Source organism: Anabrus simplex, chromosome 3 (assembly GCF_040414725.1).
Source record: "Anabrus simplex isolate iqAnaSimp1 chromosome 3, ASM4041472v1, whole genome shotgun sequence".
Taxonomy (NCBI): Eukaryota; Metazoa; Arthropoda; class Insecta; order Orthoptera; family Tettigoniidae; genus Anabrus; species Anabrus simplex.
The window spans coordinates 475,077,650-475,098,929 of record NC_090267.1 but is presented as its reverse complement, the minus strand read 5'-3'; the positions used below and the strand labels follow the sequence as shown (position 1 = coordinate 475,098,929).

At 39.5% G+C, this 21,280-nt stretch overlaps 1 protein-coding gene across 1 annotated transcript in view; it reads left to right on the top strand.

Moving 5' to 3' along the window:
* SREBP (Sterol regulatory element binding protein) overlaps positions 1-21,280 on the top strand; it is a 131,916-nt gene that overhangs the window by 97,898 nt on the left and 12,738 nt on the right. Inside the window, exon 13 of the mRNA XM_067143594.2 lies at positions 11,245-11,383. Coding sequence (XP_066999695.2) covers positions 11,245-11,383 — 139 coding nt within the window. The remainder of the gene's footprint in view (positions 1-11,244; positions 11,384-21,280) is intronic.

Below are 21,280 nucleotides of genomic sequence, written 5' to 3'. Positions count from 1 at the left end.
TTGTTACAAGCTGGACCTAACCAAGCCAGTCCAATAATCTTTTCACTAGCCTAATCTAGTTGGCAGCCTCGCATAGCCCGCTGTAACATCGTCTGAGACGTGCCCTGTTGAATTTCTAACCTCTGTGACATCATCCGAGCCATGCCGTGTTGGTTCTCTAACCTATCGTTTGCGAAGGGTGTATGGAATCTTTACCGAAATACAGGTTATCTCCATAATATCCACGTATGTCATTAATTTGTAATAAGAGAACTGTCCTTAAAGGTTTGCAGTTATTACGAGATGTAAAGAAAAGTTAAAAGAAACGGCATAAAAGTCACACATCTTATTTTTATTGTGTATATCGTGGTTGCAATATTTTGATATTATGTATATTAGTCTGAGCCTGTTCGGCTCCATGGCTAAACGGTTAGCGCACGTTGGCCTTTGGTTCAAGGGGTCTCGACCGGGTCAGGGATTTTAACTTTCCATGGTTAATTCCGACAGTTCGGGGGCTGTGTGTGTGCCAGCCTAAGCATTGGAATTCATCTTATAGGTATCGCCGCATTTTCATAGGCGCTTCGATCGCCTGTCGTGCGACAACTCAGAAGACCTGCATCCAGCCCCAGAGGTCACACACGATTATTGTTGTTATAATAGTTACATGACGAAAAATGTCCAAATACTGGAACCGTATTGTGTTATTCTGCTTTCCCCCTGGTTTTTGTTACCTGTACTTGTCCTTTTCCCGCATCCATCATAATTTTCTCCCCCCCCCCCCCCCCCCCCCTCCCTGAAAAACTATGCATTGCGATTTTACTGTACTGAATTTTGTGAGGATATTTGTGTACCAGTTTTATATCCCTTTTACAAAATCAGTATCACAAAAATACATTGCGTAGCAGTCTCTTATGGGCATCCGAATTTGAAACTATATTTTGGTATTGTTGATGAAGCCTCCGTGGCTGAGGCGACAGCGCGCCGGCCTCTCGCTGCTGGGTTCCTTGGTTCAAACCCTGGTCACTCCATGTGAGATTTGTGCTGGACAAAGCAGAGGCAGGACAGGTTTTCCTTCGGGTACTCCGGTTTTGTCTGTCATCTTTCATTCCAGCGACACTCTCCACTGTCGTTTCATTTCATCTGCCAGTCATTAACCCTCTTAGTGCCAGGCCCGATTGCTCACAGTATGCCAAGAGTGCCAGACAGATTTAGAGAATTTTGCAGGTTCTCACTCTGTGGACTATATAGTTCACACATAGTATAACTATGACTTGAAATTTTTATTAAATGTTAACAAGAAGACATTCTTACTGCTGAACTAAATTACAGCACTAAAATGCTCTTGGGTATTTTGAAAAGAAAATATTTTCCAAACAATTTCAAAACACCAAAAATTAAAAAACAGAAACAAAACTAAAAAACACAGAAAATTCAACTCAACGGTAAATATTGATGACTTCTTTGAAATGTCCTATTTTAGACGAATAAACATGTAAAGTTTTACATTTTTATCTTCAATAGTTTGAGTTATGTACAATGGTATCGTAATATACAATTGGCATGTTCAACAATGGGATCGAACCTGGCACATGGGTTGTAGTCACGGTGGTCAGATGGTGATACATTATCATTGTTCACAAGATGAAAGAATCTCGAGATCAATTGGAATCTGTTTCTTGAGAGCATATTTCCAAACCACTGAATATAACGGGAGTTTTTGACCCAATAAGAAAATATGCTCGGCCAAAAAAACAGCAATGAAAGCCTTCATTTCAGTCGATGTAACCGGGCGCCACTGCTGTGCTCTGGCATATGGTGACAAGACATGATTTCTCATATCTGCTTGTCTCTGTAGTTGTGAGATTCAATCATAGAGCCGTGAAAAATAAAATAAAAATACACTATTGGTTTGCGTCTGACGAAGGGGCGTGTCTCGGGCTAGGAGTATCATAATAATCAGGTTAGGGTTGGTATTTTGCATCTTGACCTAATTGAATTTCACGGAAAACAGGAAATTGTTGGTGTTGGATATTGTTACAGCCGTCATCATCATCAGTACTCTCACTCAGACTGTCATTACCACTTCCAATGTTTACATTCGGACAATGAGCACGTGGTTGAGTGTTTACAGAAAACTTGCCGTTATCACTCCCAATAACACTTTCACTTTACCCTTCCTCACTTGTTGGAGGAATGAATTCCTGATCAGAGTCTTCATTATCTCCTTCTTCATTAAAAATATTAAGATATACAGCCAGTTCGTCATCGTTAACAAAATAACTTCTCCCGCTAGTCGCCATTTTACTCACGCGGCATGGAGATCATACGTCGTAGATGAACACGGACTTTAGAAATTCAATGCATGATAGCGAATGAATTTACGCACTATCTAGCGGCGTAGTTAAAATCTAGTGACAATTATCTATGGACTCGACACATAAGATGTTTCAATCTGACGGCCCAAGTTGTACTAACTCATATAGAATTGCCCGCTACCCAAACAATGATATATCGTGGTTGGCACTTTATGCTTATATACGAAACAACGATATATCGTTGTCTGGCTCTCTACGGGTTAATCATTGCCCTACGGGAGTGCGACAGGCTTCGGCAGCTGGCACAGTTCCTTTCCTCGCCACTAGATGGGGGCTTAATTCATTCCATTCCTGACCCGGTCAAATGACTGGAAACAGGCTGCGGATTTTCATTTTGGTATTGTTGATGTGTAGTCTTGGAAGATTAGACATCATTCATGCTAGAAAATGAGATGATCGTGTATGTTACATTCATCGATCATGAGGGTATGAAGATATAGGAAGAAGGCACATCATTTATGAGAAAATGTGTAGAGGCACCTGTTTTTCACAAAGCATGAAATCACGACACTTTCACGAAATTTTGCAAATTTGGCTCAAAACGCAAAACTAGTTACCGTAAAGCAATATCGCAAAATAATTGATAAAATCGTGTGGAAATACTCTTTGATCCAAGAAGCATAATTTACAACATTCTGATGAAATCTCGCATCTAATAAAGCAAATTCCCTTCCTACGAGAATTTTTAATATCAGAATATCTTGAACCATGCACAGTGTTTAGGGATCTCTATAGTTGGTAGTTCATGTACAGCAAGTAAAGACATTGATGTGATTGCCATTCTTCATGTACAGCAAGTAAAGACATTGATGCGATTGCCATTCTTCTTTCCCTGATATCAGATTACGAGTATTTTGTGGAAGCTGCAGTGAAGGCTTTATAGAACTCAGTAATATTGATGGTGAGAGGTCATTTTCAACATACTGTAATGTTTTTCACACCAGGCAAATTCTTGGGGGTGTTCCTTAATTAAATAATAATGTTATTAGCTTTACGTCCCACCAGCTACTTTTTTCGGGTTTCGGAGACGCTGAGATGCCAATAAATCTAACGACACGAGGCTGACGTATTTGAGCACCTTCAAATACCACCGGACTGAGCCAGGATCGAACCTGCCTAGCTGGGGTCAGAAGGTCAGTGTTTCAACCATCTGAGCCACTCAGCCCGGCTGTGCCTTAATTAAGGCCACGGCCGCTTCCTTCTCATTCTTAGCCCTTTTCTATCCCATCGTTGCCATAAGACCTATCTGTGTCGGTGCAACGTAAAGCCAATTTTATGTATATAATGTGTGACAGGAGAGCAGCTCATGTTATCTATTTCTTTATTAGACTGATGTGTAAATTAACGTATTTACTCGCGTGTTAAACCCCCTTTTTCTCCCACATTTACAGCCAAGAAAAGTAATGGGGTTTCAATATGCGATAACCTAAAATTTTGTGCCGTGAACATACGACTTCTAGGCTATAAACAGCTATAAATTGTACGTGTTAACATCCAACACTGTTCTTTAACAAACTTATTCCGAGTTTTATTGTTGGAAGGCAGTATTTCTAAATTTCTATTACGTTCCAATCCTGACCTATGGTTGCAAAACATGGACCATGAGAAGTAAAGATGTCAGTAGAATCCAGGCAGCAGAAATGAGATTTCTCCGTAGCATGAGCGGTAAAACATGGAGGGACAGAGTCCGTAATGGGAAAATCCGCAAGCAGGCTCAAGTTATAAGACTGCAGGACAGAATAACATTGCAGCAACTGAGATGGTATTTACATATACAACGCATGGAAGATAACAGATTACCGAAACGACGACGTGCTGAAGACTTACATTGAACAGCGAGGACATACTTTGGAAAGCATCGAAGAAGGAGAGAAGTTCAGAGACCGGAAGTGATGGAGAAGCCTTGTTTGCTGACCCATCGCTTAAGATGGAACGACATGGGATATGAAGATCAAATGAAGAAATGCTGAACATATGATTTTTAGGCCTACATAGTAAATATAGTCAGTTTTAATTACTCTTATATTAAGTCATTTGTTTCATCTCATTAACTCCTCCGATGAGGTTGACGTCAGGAAGGGGCATGCAGTTGTAAAAACTCGCTACAAAGATTCGTCTCGCTTCATACTCGACCGCGTAGAGAAAAGGGATAAGGATATTGTATTATGTAATATTAATACAGAAGAACATAATGGCAGTCATTTGTGTCTGTCAGCTAAGCAGTAGGCCTACCACACAGTAAACCTGAGCATTGCTTTAATTTGAATTGTCATAGTATTGTGCCATCAACTTCACTGCTACCAGCGTGTCATCATTCCAAATGACGTCATCTTCACGGCAATCACGATTATTCGAGATCCCATCTTTTGCAACTTAATAAGTAGTTTCGTTCCTGACTATAGAGTCCAAACAGTGAGAGTCTACTCGCAAATGTTTTCTGGAGATGGTCTATGTTGTTCCCAGTTGGTGTATGTGGATCAGAAGCCATTCCTTCTGAATATAGCCATGCTGTAAAAAGCGTGCCAACCCACCTGCTGATAACTAGCCTATGTTACGAGTTGTACTTCCAAATGTAATACGTAGTGATTGGAAGCATTCTTAGGATAACTGCAGCTATTGAAAGCCAGACCTTTGTTTTTTAAAGTATATTTCATGCTTGTTCTGTACATTTCACATCAGCATTTACCTAAACAGCTGTAATTGAGATAAGAAAGACTGCATTGTTTAGGATCGGTATGTACTAAGTGCCCGGATAGTATTGAAGTTCCACTACGGAAAAAATAAAAATAACTAACAGGAAAGCTTGTCGCATTTATGGATTTCTACAGGTGTGGCGGTTATGCGTTTTATTATCATAATGTTTCATTTTGCCTCCTTATTTTTTTTAAATTAATGTTTAGTATGTTCTGTTTGGCGTCTCGAAAAATCGTAAAAGTAGTTAGTGGGGACATTTATTATTATTATTATTATTATTATTATTATTATTATTATTATTATTATTATTATTATTATTTGCGTATGGAATCTGTTGGATCACACATTACATTTATGATTCGCCTTTCTAACAGGCCCTATTGCTTTCATTCTTTCACTGTGTGCCTGTTTTCTCTCCTCTGACCACTTAGTCCCGGATCTTTTAGGGATTTCATTCTCTGGCTTTACTACCCATCTATTTATCTTGTGACGGTAAATTTTTATGTCCAGTATTTCTGATGTTTTTATCTGGGCCTTTTCCATATCATTTATAACATCTTTTATCCATGGTACGTTCTTCAGTTTTCAGTATATATCAAAATCTTGTGGGTTAGCCTTGAAGACGATAGTCTGTGAACGTGTCCATAGAATTTCAGTTTTCGTTTCCTGACGTCTGCGGCAAGGTTGGACAGTCTTTCCGTAGCTTTGCGTGATTTCATGTTTAATGACCGTATTATAATGTTTGATTTTTGTATGTATGGACATGCATTTCTTGTTGTAGATGTCACGGGTTCCTCAATATGCTCTTTTGAGTTTTTGTAATCAAACTTTCTGTGCTTCCTTTTCCAACCCTGTTGGTTCTAGGATCTCACCGAGATACTTAGAGTATGGAACTCATTTGATCTGCCCGGATTTTGTTTGTAATTCCTGAATATCGATTTAGTGCAAATAAACTTGGTCTCCTCGAATGAGATTTGTAGTCCAGTTTTCTCAGTGCATTCCTTGAGGACTTCAGTCGGTTTGATCACTGAAATATCACTGTCTGTTAGTATCGCTAGGTCGTCTGTGAAAGCTAAACAACTGACCTTTGTCATCATTCTTTCGGCCAAGTTTGAATGGGTTTCCAGTGCTTCTGAACTTTCAATTCCGTCTCCCATTCTTGAATGACTTTGTCTAGAACAAGGTTTAAAAGCAGTGGTGACAATCCGTCACCCTGTCACACGCCGGTCTTAATGGCAAAGGGCTCCGATACTTCACCCATGAATTTAACTTTTGACTTCATGTCCGTGAGAGTTTCCTTGATGCGTCTTAATATGTTTGGGTCAAGCCCTTGTTCTTCTAAGATGTTAAAGAGGGACTGTCGATCGTCTGAATCGTACGCTTTCTTGAAGTTGACAAAATTACAAATAATCGGAGAGCTTCGAGTTGCTCTATATTTCAATATCGTCTTCAAGTTAAAAATTTGTTCAACACAGGACCGCCCACGTCGGAAACGGGCTTGATATTCTCCAATTTTATGTTCAAGCTATTCTTGTACTCTTTGAAGAAAATATGTGGAGGGAATCTTGTAGGTGACTTGAACGAGAGAAATCCCTCTGTAGTTATTTACATCTGTTTTGTCACCTGTCTTGTGTACCAGATGGATAAGTGCACATTTCCATTCTTCAGGTAGCTTTTCTTTTTTCCAGATGTCCATGATTATTAGTGTGAGCCCCTCAAGTGTATTTGGGCCTATTTTCTTTAAGAGTTCTGCAACTATGCCATCTTCTCCAGACGCCCTGTTATTTTTGAGTCTGTAGATGTGTCTCCGGATTTCTTCTTTGGTAGGTGGTGGAGATTCAGGGTTTACGTGTACAGGAGTTTCTTTGGGCCACCGTAATGTTGTCTCCTGGCAATTAAGTAATTCAGAGAATTATCGAGCCAACTCCTTACAATTATTCTGGTTGGACAGCGAGAGTTTTCCATCTTGTTTTTGGAAGCATGAATTCTGTGGGGTGTATCCTCGGATTCTTCCTGTGAAAGTCCTGTAGAAGTCTCGCATATTGTGATCTCGGAAATCTTTTTCTATAGATTCCAGTTGGTCCTTCATGTATCTCCTCTTCGTTTGTCTGATTACTTTTGACACTTCCTTCTTTGTCTGAAGATAGTGTTGTTGAGTCTCGAGTGACTTCTTAGTTATATTTCTGAAAAGCTCTCTTCCGCTTTTCCAGTGCTTCTTCACATGTGGGTATGATGGCGAGTAAAATAATTATGTTTGGATTGTTTTTATCGCGTTTTAAACCTACTTCTCTCCAAAGATTACGTAGGCTTGGGCTGTATTGGCCCGAGTTATGAGATATTAAACGATCGCTTTGTTAATAAGAAATCAGGTCTAATTGATTGTCTCCACCTTTCATTTGAATTATCATCTTATTGTGCCCTCAACTTTGTTGTTACCGGCGTGTCGTCATTCCAAATTACATCATCTTCATGGCAATCACAAGTACTCGAGAAATTTATTTCTAGTATTTACAATTCTTATTTTTATTATCCACTCAATTCAATACATAAAATGTTTGTCTCTAAAGGGACATTATAATACAAACGTTACTTGGGACATGTTTTGCTCGCTGAATCGAGCATCTTCAGCCGTCGTTTATAAGATTTTCTCAAGGTTGAGTCATACATTAAACCTTATTTATAATAATTTTGTTCATACAAATGTCCAGTACTCCCGCATTCGTTGCTGTTATCTCTTTCTTTCTTTCTTTCTTTGGTCCACACCTTCCCTGTTTTCAGCTTCGGCTGAACTCCTATGGTCTTGAAGTTTCTTCTTAAGTGGGTTGCGCTCCAGTATATCGTCATGAGTGATGCCCACCTCTTGGTCTTTTTCTAACCTCACTGAACCAGGACCCTTTTATCTTCTTACCTTGGAAGTAGGAGAAGATCCGATTGGTTGACCTTGGCATGTGGCCATAGAAAGCATTCCTTCTCTTCCGCATCGTATCCGTTATCTTTTCTACGTGGAAATGAAGCCCGTGGTTGTGCCATCTTCTGTATTCACCTTCGTCTTTAATGGGGCTCAAGATTTTCTTCAAAATCTTTTTCTTTCTTTCTTTCTTTCTTTCTTTCTTTCTTTCTTTCTTTCTTTGATCACAAGTTTCTCAATAAGGCCTGTTTTGTTCATTGCAAGGCAGTCTGTTGCATTGAGAGCTTCCGGACAAATGACTGCAGTAGTGTCTGAACTTGGCTTTCAAGGATTTTGGTCTTTTGTTGTATACATTCTTGGTAGATGGTATGCCATTTGCATTTTATTCATGCGTGACATGAAGGCTTCTTTCTCAGACATGTTGGGTCCTATCCACTCGCCTAGATATTTAAACTTTCCTATCTGCTTGATTTTTCCCTGTTTCACATTTAGCTCTTTTGGTGCCTCCTTTTTATTTGTTATAAACTGAGTTTTCTCAAAGGAGATCTGAAGACCTGCTTTCGCTGCCTGTGTCTTAAGCTGCCTGGTTTCTTTTGTAGCTGGAAAAGATTGCTAGATCATGTGCAAAAGCGAGACTGTCAATTAATTTCAAGGTTTGTGTTCCTGCAACCCAGTCTTACTCCACTCTTGACCCCTTCATTTCTCATTTCTTTGCGCCATTCGCAGATGACTTACTCTAAAACACAGTTGAAGAGCAAAGGTGAGAGCCCATCTCCTTGCCCAACTCCTGTCCTTATTTCAAAGGCGTCTGAAACTACTGTCGAATGATGGCTCTTGTTTTGTTGTCCAAGCCAAATTCCTTTAGGATTTATATTAGGACATTTTGATCAATCGAGTCGTAAGCCTTGGGGAAATCAAGTCGCCATGAATTTCTTGTTTCTGAGCTTCAGATATGAAAGGGTAGATTTTAGATTCATAATCTGCTCAATAGAAGAGCGTCCTTTCCTGAACCCTTCACTGCATTTTCCTAGTTGTGTACGTAGTTGGTCTTCTGCCCTAGCCTGAAGAGCTTTTGAAAGAGACTCATAGGTAATTAAGAGGAGAAAATACTACAATAGTTGTTGACATTCTTTTTTGTTGCCTTTCCTTTGAAGGGGATGAATCAGTGCAGTATTCCAGTCTCTTGGAAGTTTGTCTGCGCAAATCTCGTGGATGATATCTGTCGGTTTATCAATTGTGTTGTCACCTGCGTACTTCCACAGTTCAGCTACTATCGATTTCTCACCTGGTGCTTTGTCACAATTGAGGAGGGATTCAAAGTAATCTGCCAGAATGTGGCAATTTTCTTTTTCACTATGTGCTGTTTTCCCATGGGAGTTTGTGAACTGTAGGCTCGGGGGGTTGTACCTGCTTAGATTTTGTCTGAAATTTCTATAAAAGTCTCGTGTGTTACTCTTCTGAAAGTCCTGCTCAGTCTGTGTCAACCAATCCTTGTCGAAAGCAAATTTCACTCTGCGGATGTTTTTTGCAACATGTTTTCTCTCATTCAGGAAGTTTGCCCAGTTTTGGTATTTTGAGCGTTCCATCTCTGCCATTCGAGCTGTTTTTGCTACACCGCAGCATTGTAATCGTTGTTCCACCAGGCATGTTTTTGTGGTTTTGTTAGTGGAATTGTCTCCTTAGCTGTTACGACCAGGGCCTCTTTAATTCTTCCTAGTTCTGGGGTCAATAGATTCTACCTTTTGGGTGAACTTCCAACTAGATTCCAGATTTTCTGTATCAAATCTAATGATCTTTCTCGGATGGTTCTTCTAGTGTTTCTTGGGAGCAACTTAAATTTTGATATTGGATACTGGTCTGAATCTAGGTCGGCATTTCTTAGAACCTTCATGTTCTGGATCTCTTCCTGGGCTTCCCGAGAGATCGCAAGTTGATCTATTTGGAACTTGCCAAGATTTGGATTTGGTGATTTCCAAGTTTTCTGCTTTCTGGGCAGGTGTCTAAAAGCGGTTCATTTCAGAACCAGGTTGAATGCTTTACACAGTTCCACCAGCCTCTCTCCATTGGGATTTGTGCTCCGGTGAGCTGTATAATTGCCTACAATGTTTCGGAATTTCTTCTCTTTGCCGAGCTGCTCATTGAAATCTCTAAGCAGGATTGGTTGTATTTTTTTCTGGGATCTTAGAGATGATGTCTTCAAGCTCTTCCCAGAATTTCTGGGTCTTTCTTATTTCCCTGATTAATCCGTGCTTGCACATTCACAATAGCATACGCTTCATTGATGGTTCGAAAGGAGAGGGTCGAAACTCGGCTGCTGGATGACATGAAGTCTGTGACTGAATCCAGAGACTTCCTGCTGACTATAAATCCAGTTCTTAGGTGAGGGATAGATTTAATGACACATTTACGAGTGAAAATCCTGTAACCTTGTGACTTGAAGGCCTGTTTGTAACTTTTGTCTCCTGAATCTCTGCTATTAGGATTTGATGTTGGGACAAAGTATCAGTGAGTTGTTTTAGCTTGCCGATCTTTAGAAGAGAATTCGCTTTAAAGGTAGCAATGACATGCTGGCGTTTGTGACTGTTTTTTCCTGGAGTTTCCGATACCTCCAAGCATTGCAACAAATCGGCTTCAGTTCCTGTATCAAATCTTATTTCCATTAAATTAATAAATGTAAATTTCCACCTGTTTGATACTATATATTTCCTTTAAGCAAATTAATTTTAATTAATTTTATATACGGTATAAAACAGGTGGAAATTCAATTTATTGATTTAATGTAAACCTCCAAGCATGTAGGTGCAGGCTTCCCAGAATCTGAATGCCTGCAAGCATCACTCAAAGAGACTGCTTGGGGTAATAGCTTCTGCTGAACTTTCTGCCGCACTTTTGACAGTTGAAAAACCGTTGATTGGAACCAGCAATGCTTCACACCGACCACAAGTTGCGTGCCTTGGGGAGGCATCTCTTGATCACCGCAGATCAACGTGGCTGAATCCCACTCCTCTGGCATTTCCTCCATACCTCACTCTTCGGTTTTCCTGCCGGTACTCGGTTTGCTGATTGCACTGTTTTCCCACTGGGCGATGGGTGCGCCTTGTCCTTACGCAGGTGTTGTTGTTATTATTATTATTATTATTATTATTATTATTATTATTAAATGGAAATTATTCTCGTACTATTGGAAGCATGTTACTTCAGTGATAAGACTACTTTGATACCCATTTTGGCATTACTGATTTTACCACAGTAAATTAAAATGTTTCCTTTGGTTCATGACTGTTGCAGTCTGCCCTGCCTCGTGTCTTCCTGTTTGAAGCTACTGCAAGGTTGATGGCTGGAGCAGCTCCTGGACGCACACAGCAACTGCTGGATCGTAGTTTGCGACACAGACATAACCGCTCCTCCATTATTTGTGGTGGTAAAGGTACGTTATTAGTAGAGATCCATGGTAATTGTTTAACTTTTTGAGAAATTTTGTTTTAAGATCGATCAATCAATACTGATCTACATTTAGGGCATTCACCCAGGTGGCAGATTCCCTATCTATTGTTTTCCCAGCCTTTTCCTAAATGATTTCAAAGAAATTGGAAATTTATTGAACATCTCCCTTGGCAAGTTTTTCCAATCCCTAACTCCCCTTCCTATAAATGAATATTTGCCCCAGTTTGTCCTCTTGAAATCAAAGTTTATCTTCATATTGTGATCTTTCCTACTTTTATAAACGCCACTCACACTTATTAGTCTACTGATGTCCTACCACGCCATCTCTCTACTGACAGCTCGGAACACACCGAACATTGACGCCAGATACTCTATATCCTTTCTCCCCTGACTGTTTTAATGTAAATATTTGTATAAACTTTATAATTTCCTTCGATTTTCAATGAGTGAGTCAATTATTCTTCGGAACACCACCGCTGGACTCTGCCAAAATACCCAGTGATTTTACGCATTGGTGCTGACTACTATGTCTATAAACTTACATTGTTTAACTGTATCACCTGTGAACAAGTTTTTCTTGGTTGCTTAATTTTCCCATTGTAATGTATCTTAATGTTTATAATCTAATCACTAATCAGGTACCTGATTTTTGCATTGAGGAGGTAATTTGACTGATGATCCCCTCAATGAAGGATGAAACATGTCTCAAATGGAATTAATAATAAATTCCTAAATGTTTAAATTTTATATGTATTGAATAGGTGACACAATAAACCCTTTAGCATCCTACACACACCACTTAATCGAGCAGCTCGTCTTCTCTCTCCTAATTCTTCCCAGCCCAAACTTCGCAACATTTTTGTAACACTACTCTTTTGTCGGAAATCATCCAGAACAAATCGGGCTGCTTTTCTGTGGATTTTTTCCAGTTCTTGAATCAGGTAATCCTGGTGAGGGTCCCATACACTGGAACCATACTCTAGTTGGGGTCTTACCGGAGACTTATATGCCCTCTCCTTTACATCCTTACTACAACCCCTAAACACCCTCATAACAATGTGCAGAGATCTGTACCCTTTATTTACAATCCCATTTATGTGATTGTGCCAATGGAGATCTTTCCTTATATTAACTCCTAGATACATTAGAAGTCAGCTATAGCAAGTACGGCATATAACGAGAACCCCTTTATACCGACAATATTTTGCTGTCCCTTCAAAATTCCTACATTAAACTGTGTATTATCCTTCGGTTATAGCAAGAGCCCTATCACTAATGCATCCGTTATTACGAGCGGTTAAGCGCATGCGCGCGAGAGTTTTTCCGTTATCGATAATTATGCACCCCAGCCATTATTATGCATGCAATCGATTATTTTTGGTATCGTTTCCTCGCTATGGTAACTAGCGAGTACTCTCATAGACATTCGAAGGCGATGTTGGAGTCGATTAGCAATACCGAACGACTGCTATTCTCGAAAGAAAATTCGAAATGAAAGAGGATAACAAGTTTTCGTAATAAATGCGTAAATAACGTGGCCGACAGCAGTTGTTAACCCGTTCAAAATAACAGCTGAGGTAAACGATTTCTTAATTTTATTGTTACTGAAATTGAGTAAGAATGTGATGCACCTCAAGATATGGCAGAATACATCACTGATTTCAGAGGATAATTCATATTTTCTCGCGTCTAGTTAAATTTCGGAAAGGATATTCACATGTAAATTTTAGCGAGGATAACTCATTTCTCTACGTGCATTTCAATTATGTTTTCATGACACACATACGGTTAAGTTAGGTGACACTATCTGAAGAAGAAAACTCTGGAGTGATACCGTATTTCTCCAAATCCAAGACGACGTTTTTGTTCTCGGAATCTCGTGCGAAAAATCAAAATCAAATCGTCTTGCATTTGGGGCCTAACAGTAATGAATACCACTGGCAACTCTCGCGGTAACCACGCTGCTTCTTTTCACCCGCGCACGCAAACACAAAATTTGCTGACAAACGACCGACTCTTTATTATACATCGCTAGCTGTGACAAAGGGTTGTACAGTGCCTGTGTGTAACGTCACTGGATCTCGGGAAATAGTGAAGAGAGAAATGGCATTCTATTAGCCTCTACAAAAATGTTTCTCAAATCTGCAGAATGACATCAAAACATGCCGGGCTTCGAATTCTTAGAAAGGCCACGGCTACTCAGTGGCAAGTTATAACGCGTCTACTGTACCTGACTCTTCGTAAAATTAAATTTTATAGACAGCAAGAATATTTTCGTGATGGATAGTCGTAATGATGCGTGCAACAGGTATTGCCGGCAAATTTTCAACGGGTTCTCTTCGGTATTATGATGCCAATTTTAAGTTAATGGTCATTAAACCCGCGGAAATAAAGAATAATTGTGCAGCCGCAAAAATGCAGCATAACGAAAGCCAATGAAGGCGTCTAAAATAGTATAAAAATGCGTACTGTACAACAAAAGCATTCATATGATTTTACAATGCCCTTTTTGAGCCTCATTTAAATTTTTTAAGGAAAAAATGGGGATCGTCTTGGATTCGGAGAAATACGGAACTGTAATTTTTTCAGAATGAAATTAAACGTACACTTTCATGCAGTATCGCATTTCGAAAAATAACAAACAAGTAAGTCGCAGTGTGGATATTATCCGCGGAAGTGGAAGTTTTGAACGAACTGAATGCCGTTTCATAGGGATTTCATTGTGTATGGGGAGTTTTCCGACTTTGAAAAAAAATCGCATATAGCGACAATCCGTTATAGCGAGTAAATTTTCTGCTGTTGTTAATTCTCGCTATAACGGACTCCTACTGTACTTACAATGATCCCCAAAAGGAACTTTCACCCCATCAGTGCAGTAATTAAAACTATAGAGGACTTTTCCTATTTGTGAAACTCACAACCTGACTTTTAACCCCATTTATCAACATACCATTGCCTGCTGTCCATCTCACAACATTGAGGTCACGTTGCAGTTGCTCACAATCTTGTAACTTAATTATTACTCTATACAGAATAACATCATCCGCAAAAAGCCTTACCTCTGATTCCATTCCTTTACTCATATCATTTATATATATAAGAAAACATAAAGGTCCAATAATACTGGGAGAATTTAGGTGGTATTGTTAATATGGCGGTATTTTTAAATGTGCACATAGGTCTATAACTTTTGATCAAAACCTAAGAAAAATCGTATATTGCTTGCATTACAGGTACAGTAGAAGTATGTTATAACGAGAATTCATAACGGCGATAAATTTACTTGCTATAGTGGATTGGCGTTGGCCTAATTTAGATTTTCCGTGAAAGCCATAAAAGATGACGAAGAAGAAGAATGAGAGTAGTTCTGACAACAGTCCGATGTTGGTACAAGTTTCGCCAGATACATCACTATTGACTACTACTTCAGAGGAGTGTGATTTTGCCATGTTGATTTGTGGTGATTGCGTGATGCCAGAGGGAGATACAGGTCCAACTGGTGCCAAGATACGGCGCAGCCTACAACTATTCCGACCGGGCGAGTTGGCCATGCGTGTAGAGGCGCGCGGCTGTGAGCTTGCATCCGGGAGATAGTAGGTTCAAATCCCACTATCGGCAGCCCCGAAAATGGTTTTCCATGGTTTTCCATTCTCACACCAGGCAAATGCTGGGGCTGTACCTTAATTAAGGCCACGGCCGCTTCCTTCCAACTCCTAGGCCTTTCCTATCCCATCGTCGCCATAAGACCTATCTGTGTCGGTGCGACGTAAAGCCCCCTAGCAAAAAAAAAGCAAAAAAAACTATTCCGTTGAAAAATATGTACTTGCCGCTCTAGCTGTGGCGGATCTGTGATAAGTGCAAGTGATGCTGATGAAGCGACAAGTAGGGCTATGAACTATATGGAGCAGTTAGTTGCTAGTGTTCAAAAAAGAGAAAGAGAGAAGCAGCAACCTCTCATTAAAAAAAAAAAAAAAAAAAAAAGGCAATAAACCTAATGTGTGACCAAAAAGAACCATTGAACCATTAAACATAAGAGGTTTATTTTACGTACTGAACACAGGTTTTTCTTCTTGATATTTGTATTAAATGTATGTTGGTTTTTTCAATGTTTCTTGTGCCGTGTGTTTCCAATTGAACAGTCTTACTGGCTCCTCCTGTTCAAATGCTTTATTCATTAGGTTACTGCACTTGTATCATGCATAGATTTCTCCTGGTGTAAGTTTGTTTGCCAGTGTATGGCTTTGTCTTCTGAGTTATCCAAGTGCATTGTTTGAATAAATGCACCATATTGGATACATCTCAGGAGCATAGTGATTTTTATGGCATGTGAAAGATTAAACTGTAAAGCAAGGTAATTGCTTGCATTCATTATTCTTAAGAATATTTTGTGATATGGCAACGGTTGACATTTCATAAATGACCTTAGATATTAGGCCTCTTTACACAAAAAGCATCATCATCGACATTTCATAATGAAGAATTTTGTGGTTGGTTAATCAGAAATCTCGTAATTTGCAGTCTGATTTTTCTTGCAATACCAATATAAATTGTCCATTATTGGACATTTTTCTTGGGTGGGCAACCGTCTAGGTCAGAAATGTTGTGTGGTTTATTTACCTTCTCCTGATATTTGTATTTCTTGATATACCGTATTTCACGGCATAATCGTCGCACTTTTTATACCAAAATTTTCGAAAAAAATTGTAGGGTGCGACCATTATACGATGAATATTTAATACCAGTATTTGTATTACTCAAAAAATGTATTTATAACTAAATTGTATTTGATACAAATTTAAGATGCACGTAATACTCGCGTTTATACATCAAAATAATTAAAATAGTCTAAAACAAAATTCATAATTTTTCGCAACAATTCGGCGAACGTTTTTCCAACCTGAAAATAAAAATGAACGTATTAAGTTAATTTGTCATTAATTTGAGTATTAAAATTAAAATATTACACTTGCAAAAAATTATCGCTTCGTGAAATGCGGACTTACCAGTACGCAATTTATTCCAAATCTTTGGTGTCGCTATCGCAGGTTTCGCTATCTGATGCGCCGTCCTCGCCTCTGTTAATACCAGTATCAGATTCTTCGTCTCCCTGCCACACTGCGTCATCTTCGGAACCGTCTAGTGCATTCGAAATCCCAGTCCTTTTGAAGCTCTTGGAGACTAGTTCAGGTGGTATAAGATCCCAACTCTTCTTCACCCACGAGCATAACAAGTCCAAGGGTGGACGCCTGATATTTCCGGCGGGCGTCAATTGCTGATCGCCGCTCATCATCCACTCGTAAAATCGACGTAAGTGGTCTTTAAAGGGTTTATTAACACATACGCCTAGTGGCTGCAAAGCAGATGTTAGGCCACCAGGAATGACTGTCGTGTCTTATTTGTAGTGAGAATTTGCTTCACTTCGTTCACGAGGTGACCTCGGAAACTATCTAAAACAAGCAGAGCTGGTTGTTTTAGTAGTGCACCAGGTCTTCTATTCCACACAGTTTTAACCCAGTCCAGCATGAGTTCTACGTCCATCCAACCCTTTGGTTGCACTCGTACATGAATTCCACGGGGAAACTGTATATTCTTAGGCATCGTTTTCCTCTTGAAAATGATGTAAGGCGGCAACTTTCTCCCGTCAGCTGTAATGGCTAGCATTGCCGTGCATCGCAACTTCTCACTACCGCTGGTTTTCATTAATACACTCCGTGATCCTTTTAGCGCAATAGTGCTGTTGCGAGGCATATCAAAAAAGATTGGAGTCCGATCGGCATTACCGATTTGAGAAAGCAAGTACGAAGTTTCCTTGCGCAAACGTATGACAAATCGGTGAAAATTTACAATCTTGTCCGTGTAATCAGCAGGCAACTTTTGGCTTAGTGTTGTTCTCCTTCGCACTGACAGATTATGTCGTCGCATGAACCCCTTAATCCACCCACGAGTCGCCTTAAACTGAGTTACCGGTATGTTGTGTTTGCGCGCTACCCCCTGTCCCTTAATTTGTAACATTTCATATGATACACTGCAGCCATTGTTACGTATTTCACTGACGTACCCAAACACTTCTTCGTCAATTATAGGAAACTTCCCTGTTTTAGGACCTCTAAACGCGCGTCTAGAAGGGTTTGTGCTTTTTAGCTTGTTTTTTTACTTTCCGCCAGTCACGCACCAACTTTTCACTCACAGAAAATTTTCTTTCTGCAGCTCTGTTCCCGTGCTGTTCAGCGAAGGCAATTACGCTTAGCTTGAAGCCCGCAGAATAGTTTCTATATTTACCCATAATCGCTTATAAATGCTTCACACGTTAATGTTTTGCGATATAAATGACTTTCCGTAATTGTTCACTATTAAAACAAATTATTTCTGCAAACACCCAAAACACAAATTAAAAACTTAAATTCTCACGCACACATGTCTACAGTAATCACGTAAATCTGAAACAAATAAATGCAATATTGTTAGGCAGCAAGGAAGCATGCAACAATTTATCAGTTTAGCTCGTTGGTTGCGACACACTACTGCGCTTGCGCAAAGCTCGCAAACCGGAGCTCTAGCTAGCGCGGTGTAAATCTACTGTATAGTTGACTGTATTCCGAGAAGTCAGTAACAAACATTCATCTTTTTCAATTTCTTTTAAACATACGGTAATTAGGTTAATATTTCTTCCCAGTTATTGATGATTTTACATTACATTACTGACGAGTTTATAAAATAAAACTTTAATAGCATTGGATAATAATTATCTTGACTGCTTGGATAAAAGTTTTCATCCCATGCCCGGACACTTATGACGTAGTAGTAAGATAAGAGTCTAGTGATGACAACTGAGACATCGTAAATAATTCGGCTGAATAATTCCGTGGAAATCTGCGTTATCGTCTTGGATTTCACTTCGTGCGCAATAACACAGGAGCCGGCCCCATGGTGTAGGGGTAGCGTGCTTGCCTCTTACACGGAGGCCTCGGGTTCAATTCACGGCCGGGTCGGGGAATTTTACCTGTATCTGAGGGCTGGTTCGAGGTCCATTCAACCTACCTAGCCGGTATTTCCTGGCGACGTTGCCGATAAGCGATAACTTACAGCCTTACGTATTTCAAATGGGAACTCATAATATGTAGGGGGTGAATAAATAGTACACTGTCTCGCGACCACGTTGTCAAACTGCCGATAGTCTACCGGTAAGCCATGCGTCGTACATATACCGGCATTATTTATTTATACGCTGTGCAACATGTTGCAAACGTGACTGTGTTGCCAAATTGCTCATAAACCATACACGTATTTAAATTGCGCATTCATGTGCAACTTACGTTGCAGTTCCATTTACCTTTTAACCAGATTAGTGAACAAAATTTGGACGTGCGACGATTATGTAATTAAAGGTTTAAAGTCCTATTTTTGTATTGAAAATAAAGGATGCGACGATTACGCGGTGGCGACGATTATGCCGTGAAATACGGTATATATGTATTGTCAAATGAATGTACTGTATCGTTGGCCACACAGACCGAGGCTGGGCTATTCAGTTGATGGAACGGCGGATAATGCTCTATAGGAAGATGGCAACAACAAATGTGATTCTTTCATTAGTGATGATAATGAATTGAATTATGGGAACTTGCATTTACTGTACTGACTTATTTTATTGCCACAAGGTAACATTAAATTGACGGCAATGACAAATATGATTCTTCTTCTAGCGATGATGATAATGAGGCTCAGGTTCGATTTCCGGCTCTGCCACAAAATATGAAGTCGTATGAGGGCTGGAATGGGGTCCACTTAGCCTCGGGAGGTCAACTGATTGTGAGTAGAGGAGGGTTTGAATCCCTCATCAGCCATCCTCGAAGTGGTTTCCCACTTCTCCTCCAGGCAGATGCCAGGATGGTACCTAACTTAAGGCCACGAATGCTTCCTTCCCTCTTCCTTGTCTATCCCTTCCAATCTTTCCATCCCCCTACTAGGCCCCTGTTCAGCAGAGCAGGTGAGGCCAGCTGGGCGAGGTACTGGTCCTCCTCAGTTTCATTCCCTGACCCGAAGTCTCATGCTCCAGGACACTGCCCTTGAGGCGGTAGAGGTGGGATCCCTTGCAGTGTCTGAGGGAGAAACCATTCCTGGAGGGTAGACAGATTAAGAAAGAAAGTAAGTTTGGAAGAATTAAATTGACAGTGCTGGCTTTAATATTTTTTTGGATGTTTTGCAGCAGCTTATAAAGATTGATACGTTTCTTAAAACAAATGTATATTTTATTCAGTTTTAGAGTGCATAACTGTGTAGGATTAATATCTTGTAAATAAAACTTTAATTAAAGCCACGTTTTTTTCCTCTCTCCCAAAATTAGGGTGAGTGGATTATTCGATGGTGGGGAGAATTCATGTACAGTATATTCTGCCCGTTTAAGCCACGACTAACACATTAGAGGCACGAGACACCCTCAGGGGTGCTCAGTGAGGGATTCGCATGTTCCATAAAAGAAATGGTGTGGATCAAGGAAATGGGCAGATATCAGTGAATAATAAACCATCGAAATACAAATTAAAGGTGGATGATTTATTACAAAGTAATTCCGTCCTAAGAGTTTTGGTTGTGTGAGATCACTAAAAATTTTAATTTAACATTAACTCTTGCTGTACATCCAAAAATGAAAGCAATTGGGATGGTACATGTTAATGAATTCTTATTAATTCTGACAAAATTGTTTCCATAAAAGCCAAATTTTATCGAATATTATTTGAATGTTAAATTTGATTTTGCTTGAGAATGATGCTCGCGCGCTTGTCAGATCATGCCGGAAAATCTGGAACAAGATTTTAAAAGCTTAAGTTACATGACTGATCAAAAGATGAAATACAAAAAAATTAAATAAATTGCTTTTGTCACTTAATTTCACTTTCAATTATTTCTCCAATTTAACTCGACCTTTCAGTGATTGTGTTCAGCGTAACAGAATACACGTAGCTTTACGTGATAAAAGTAAGCAGAATTTTAAAAAAAATTAAATTAAATCTTTAACCATGTGTCATGACTTTAACACAACGCCGAAACTCAGAACAACGATGGTAACACATCAATAATTCACAATAAAATAAAATCACTCAACCTGTGGAAATAACAAAATAAAAATGCACGTAATAAGTCTTCCCATTACCATCATCCACCAAAGAAAGAATTGTAACCAACTACAACTAAGGATACTATTTTACAAATATACACACACGTCCACATGTTATCCGTCCATTTCTATGGACAAGAAGACTCCCATAAATAATGGTTTGCACCTATAAGTAATCCATCCGGTACAAACAGTCTGGGTAATGGTGACTGATAATATCGTCAATATCTGCATCAAACTCAGAACGTTACCAAAATTGATCAAATATTGAGGAATTGAGTAATTTTATGCAGCTACGATTTTGATATTATTGCGACGATGCTCATCCAGTATGACAAAAAGGCTCTAACCATCTCATACACTCAATTTTATTTTGTAGGAAGACATGTGGTTTACCTCGTCGTTCAATAATATTTTATGAAGACGCTATCGTCTATGGTTCTCTCACGAAAACAACTCGCTATTACATCAAAATGACGATAAATTATTCCTAAATATCCATTCCTCACTGCACACATCATCGCAGAAAATAGATTACATGTGCTTCTGTTCATAGACACGCGAAGATTCGCTCCCAAATAGCACATAAAATCACCATAATCCATGCCACATTTCTCCACATGGTACAGCGTGAGAGGTACAATAGCGAAAATAATTCTCAACATCCGTCCAAAATATCACGGGAAAATTCTCATAAATGACTGGAACCACATATAAATATAATAATCGGACAATGTCCTCCCTTAAAAGTATGAAATCGGATCC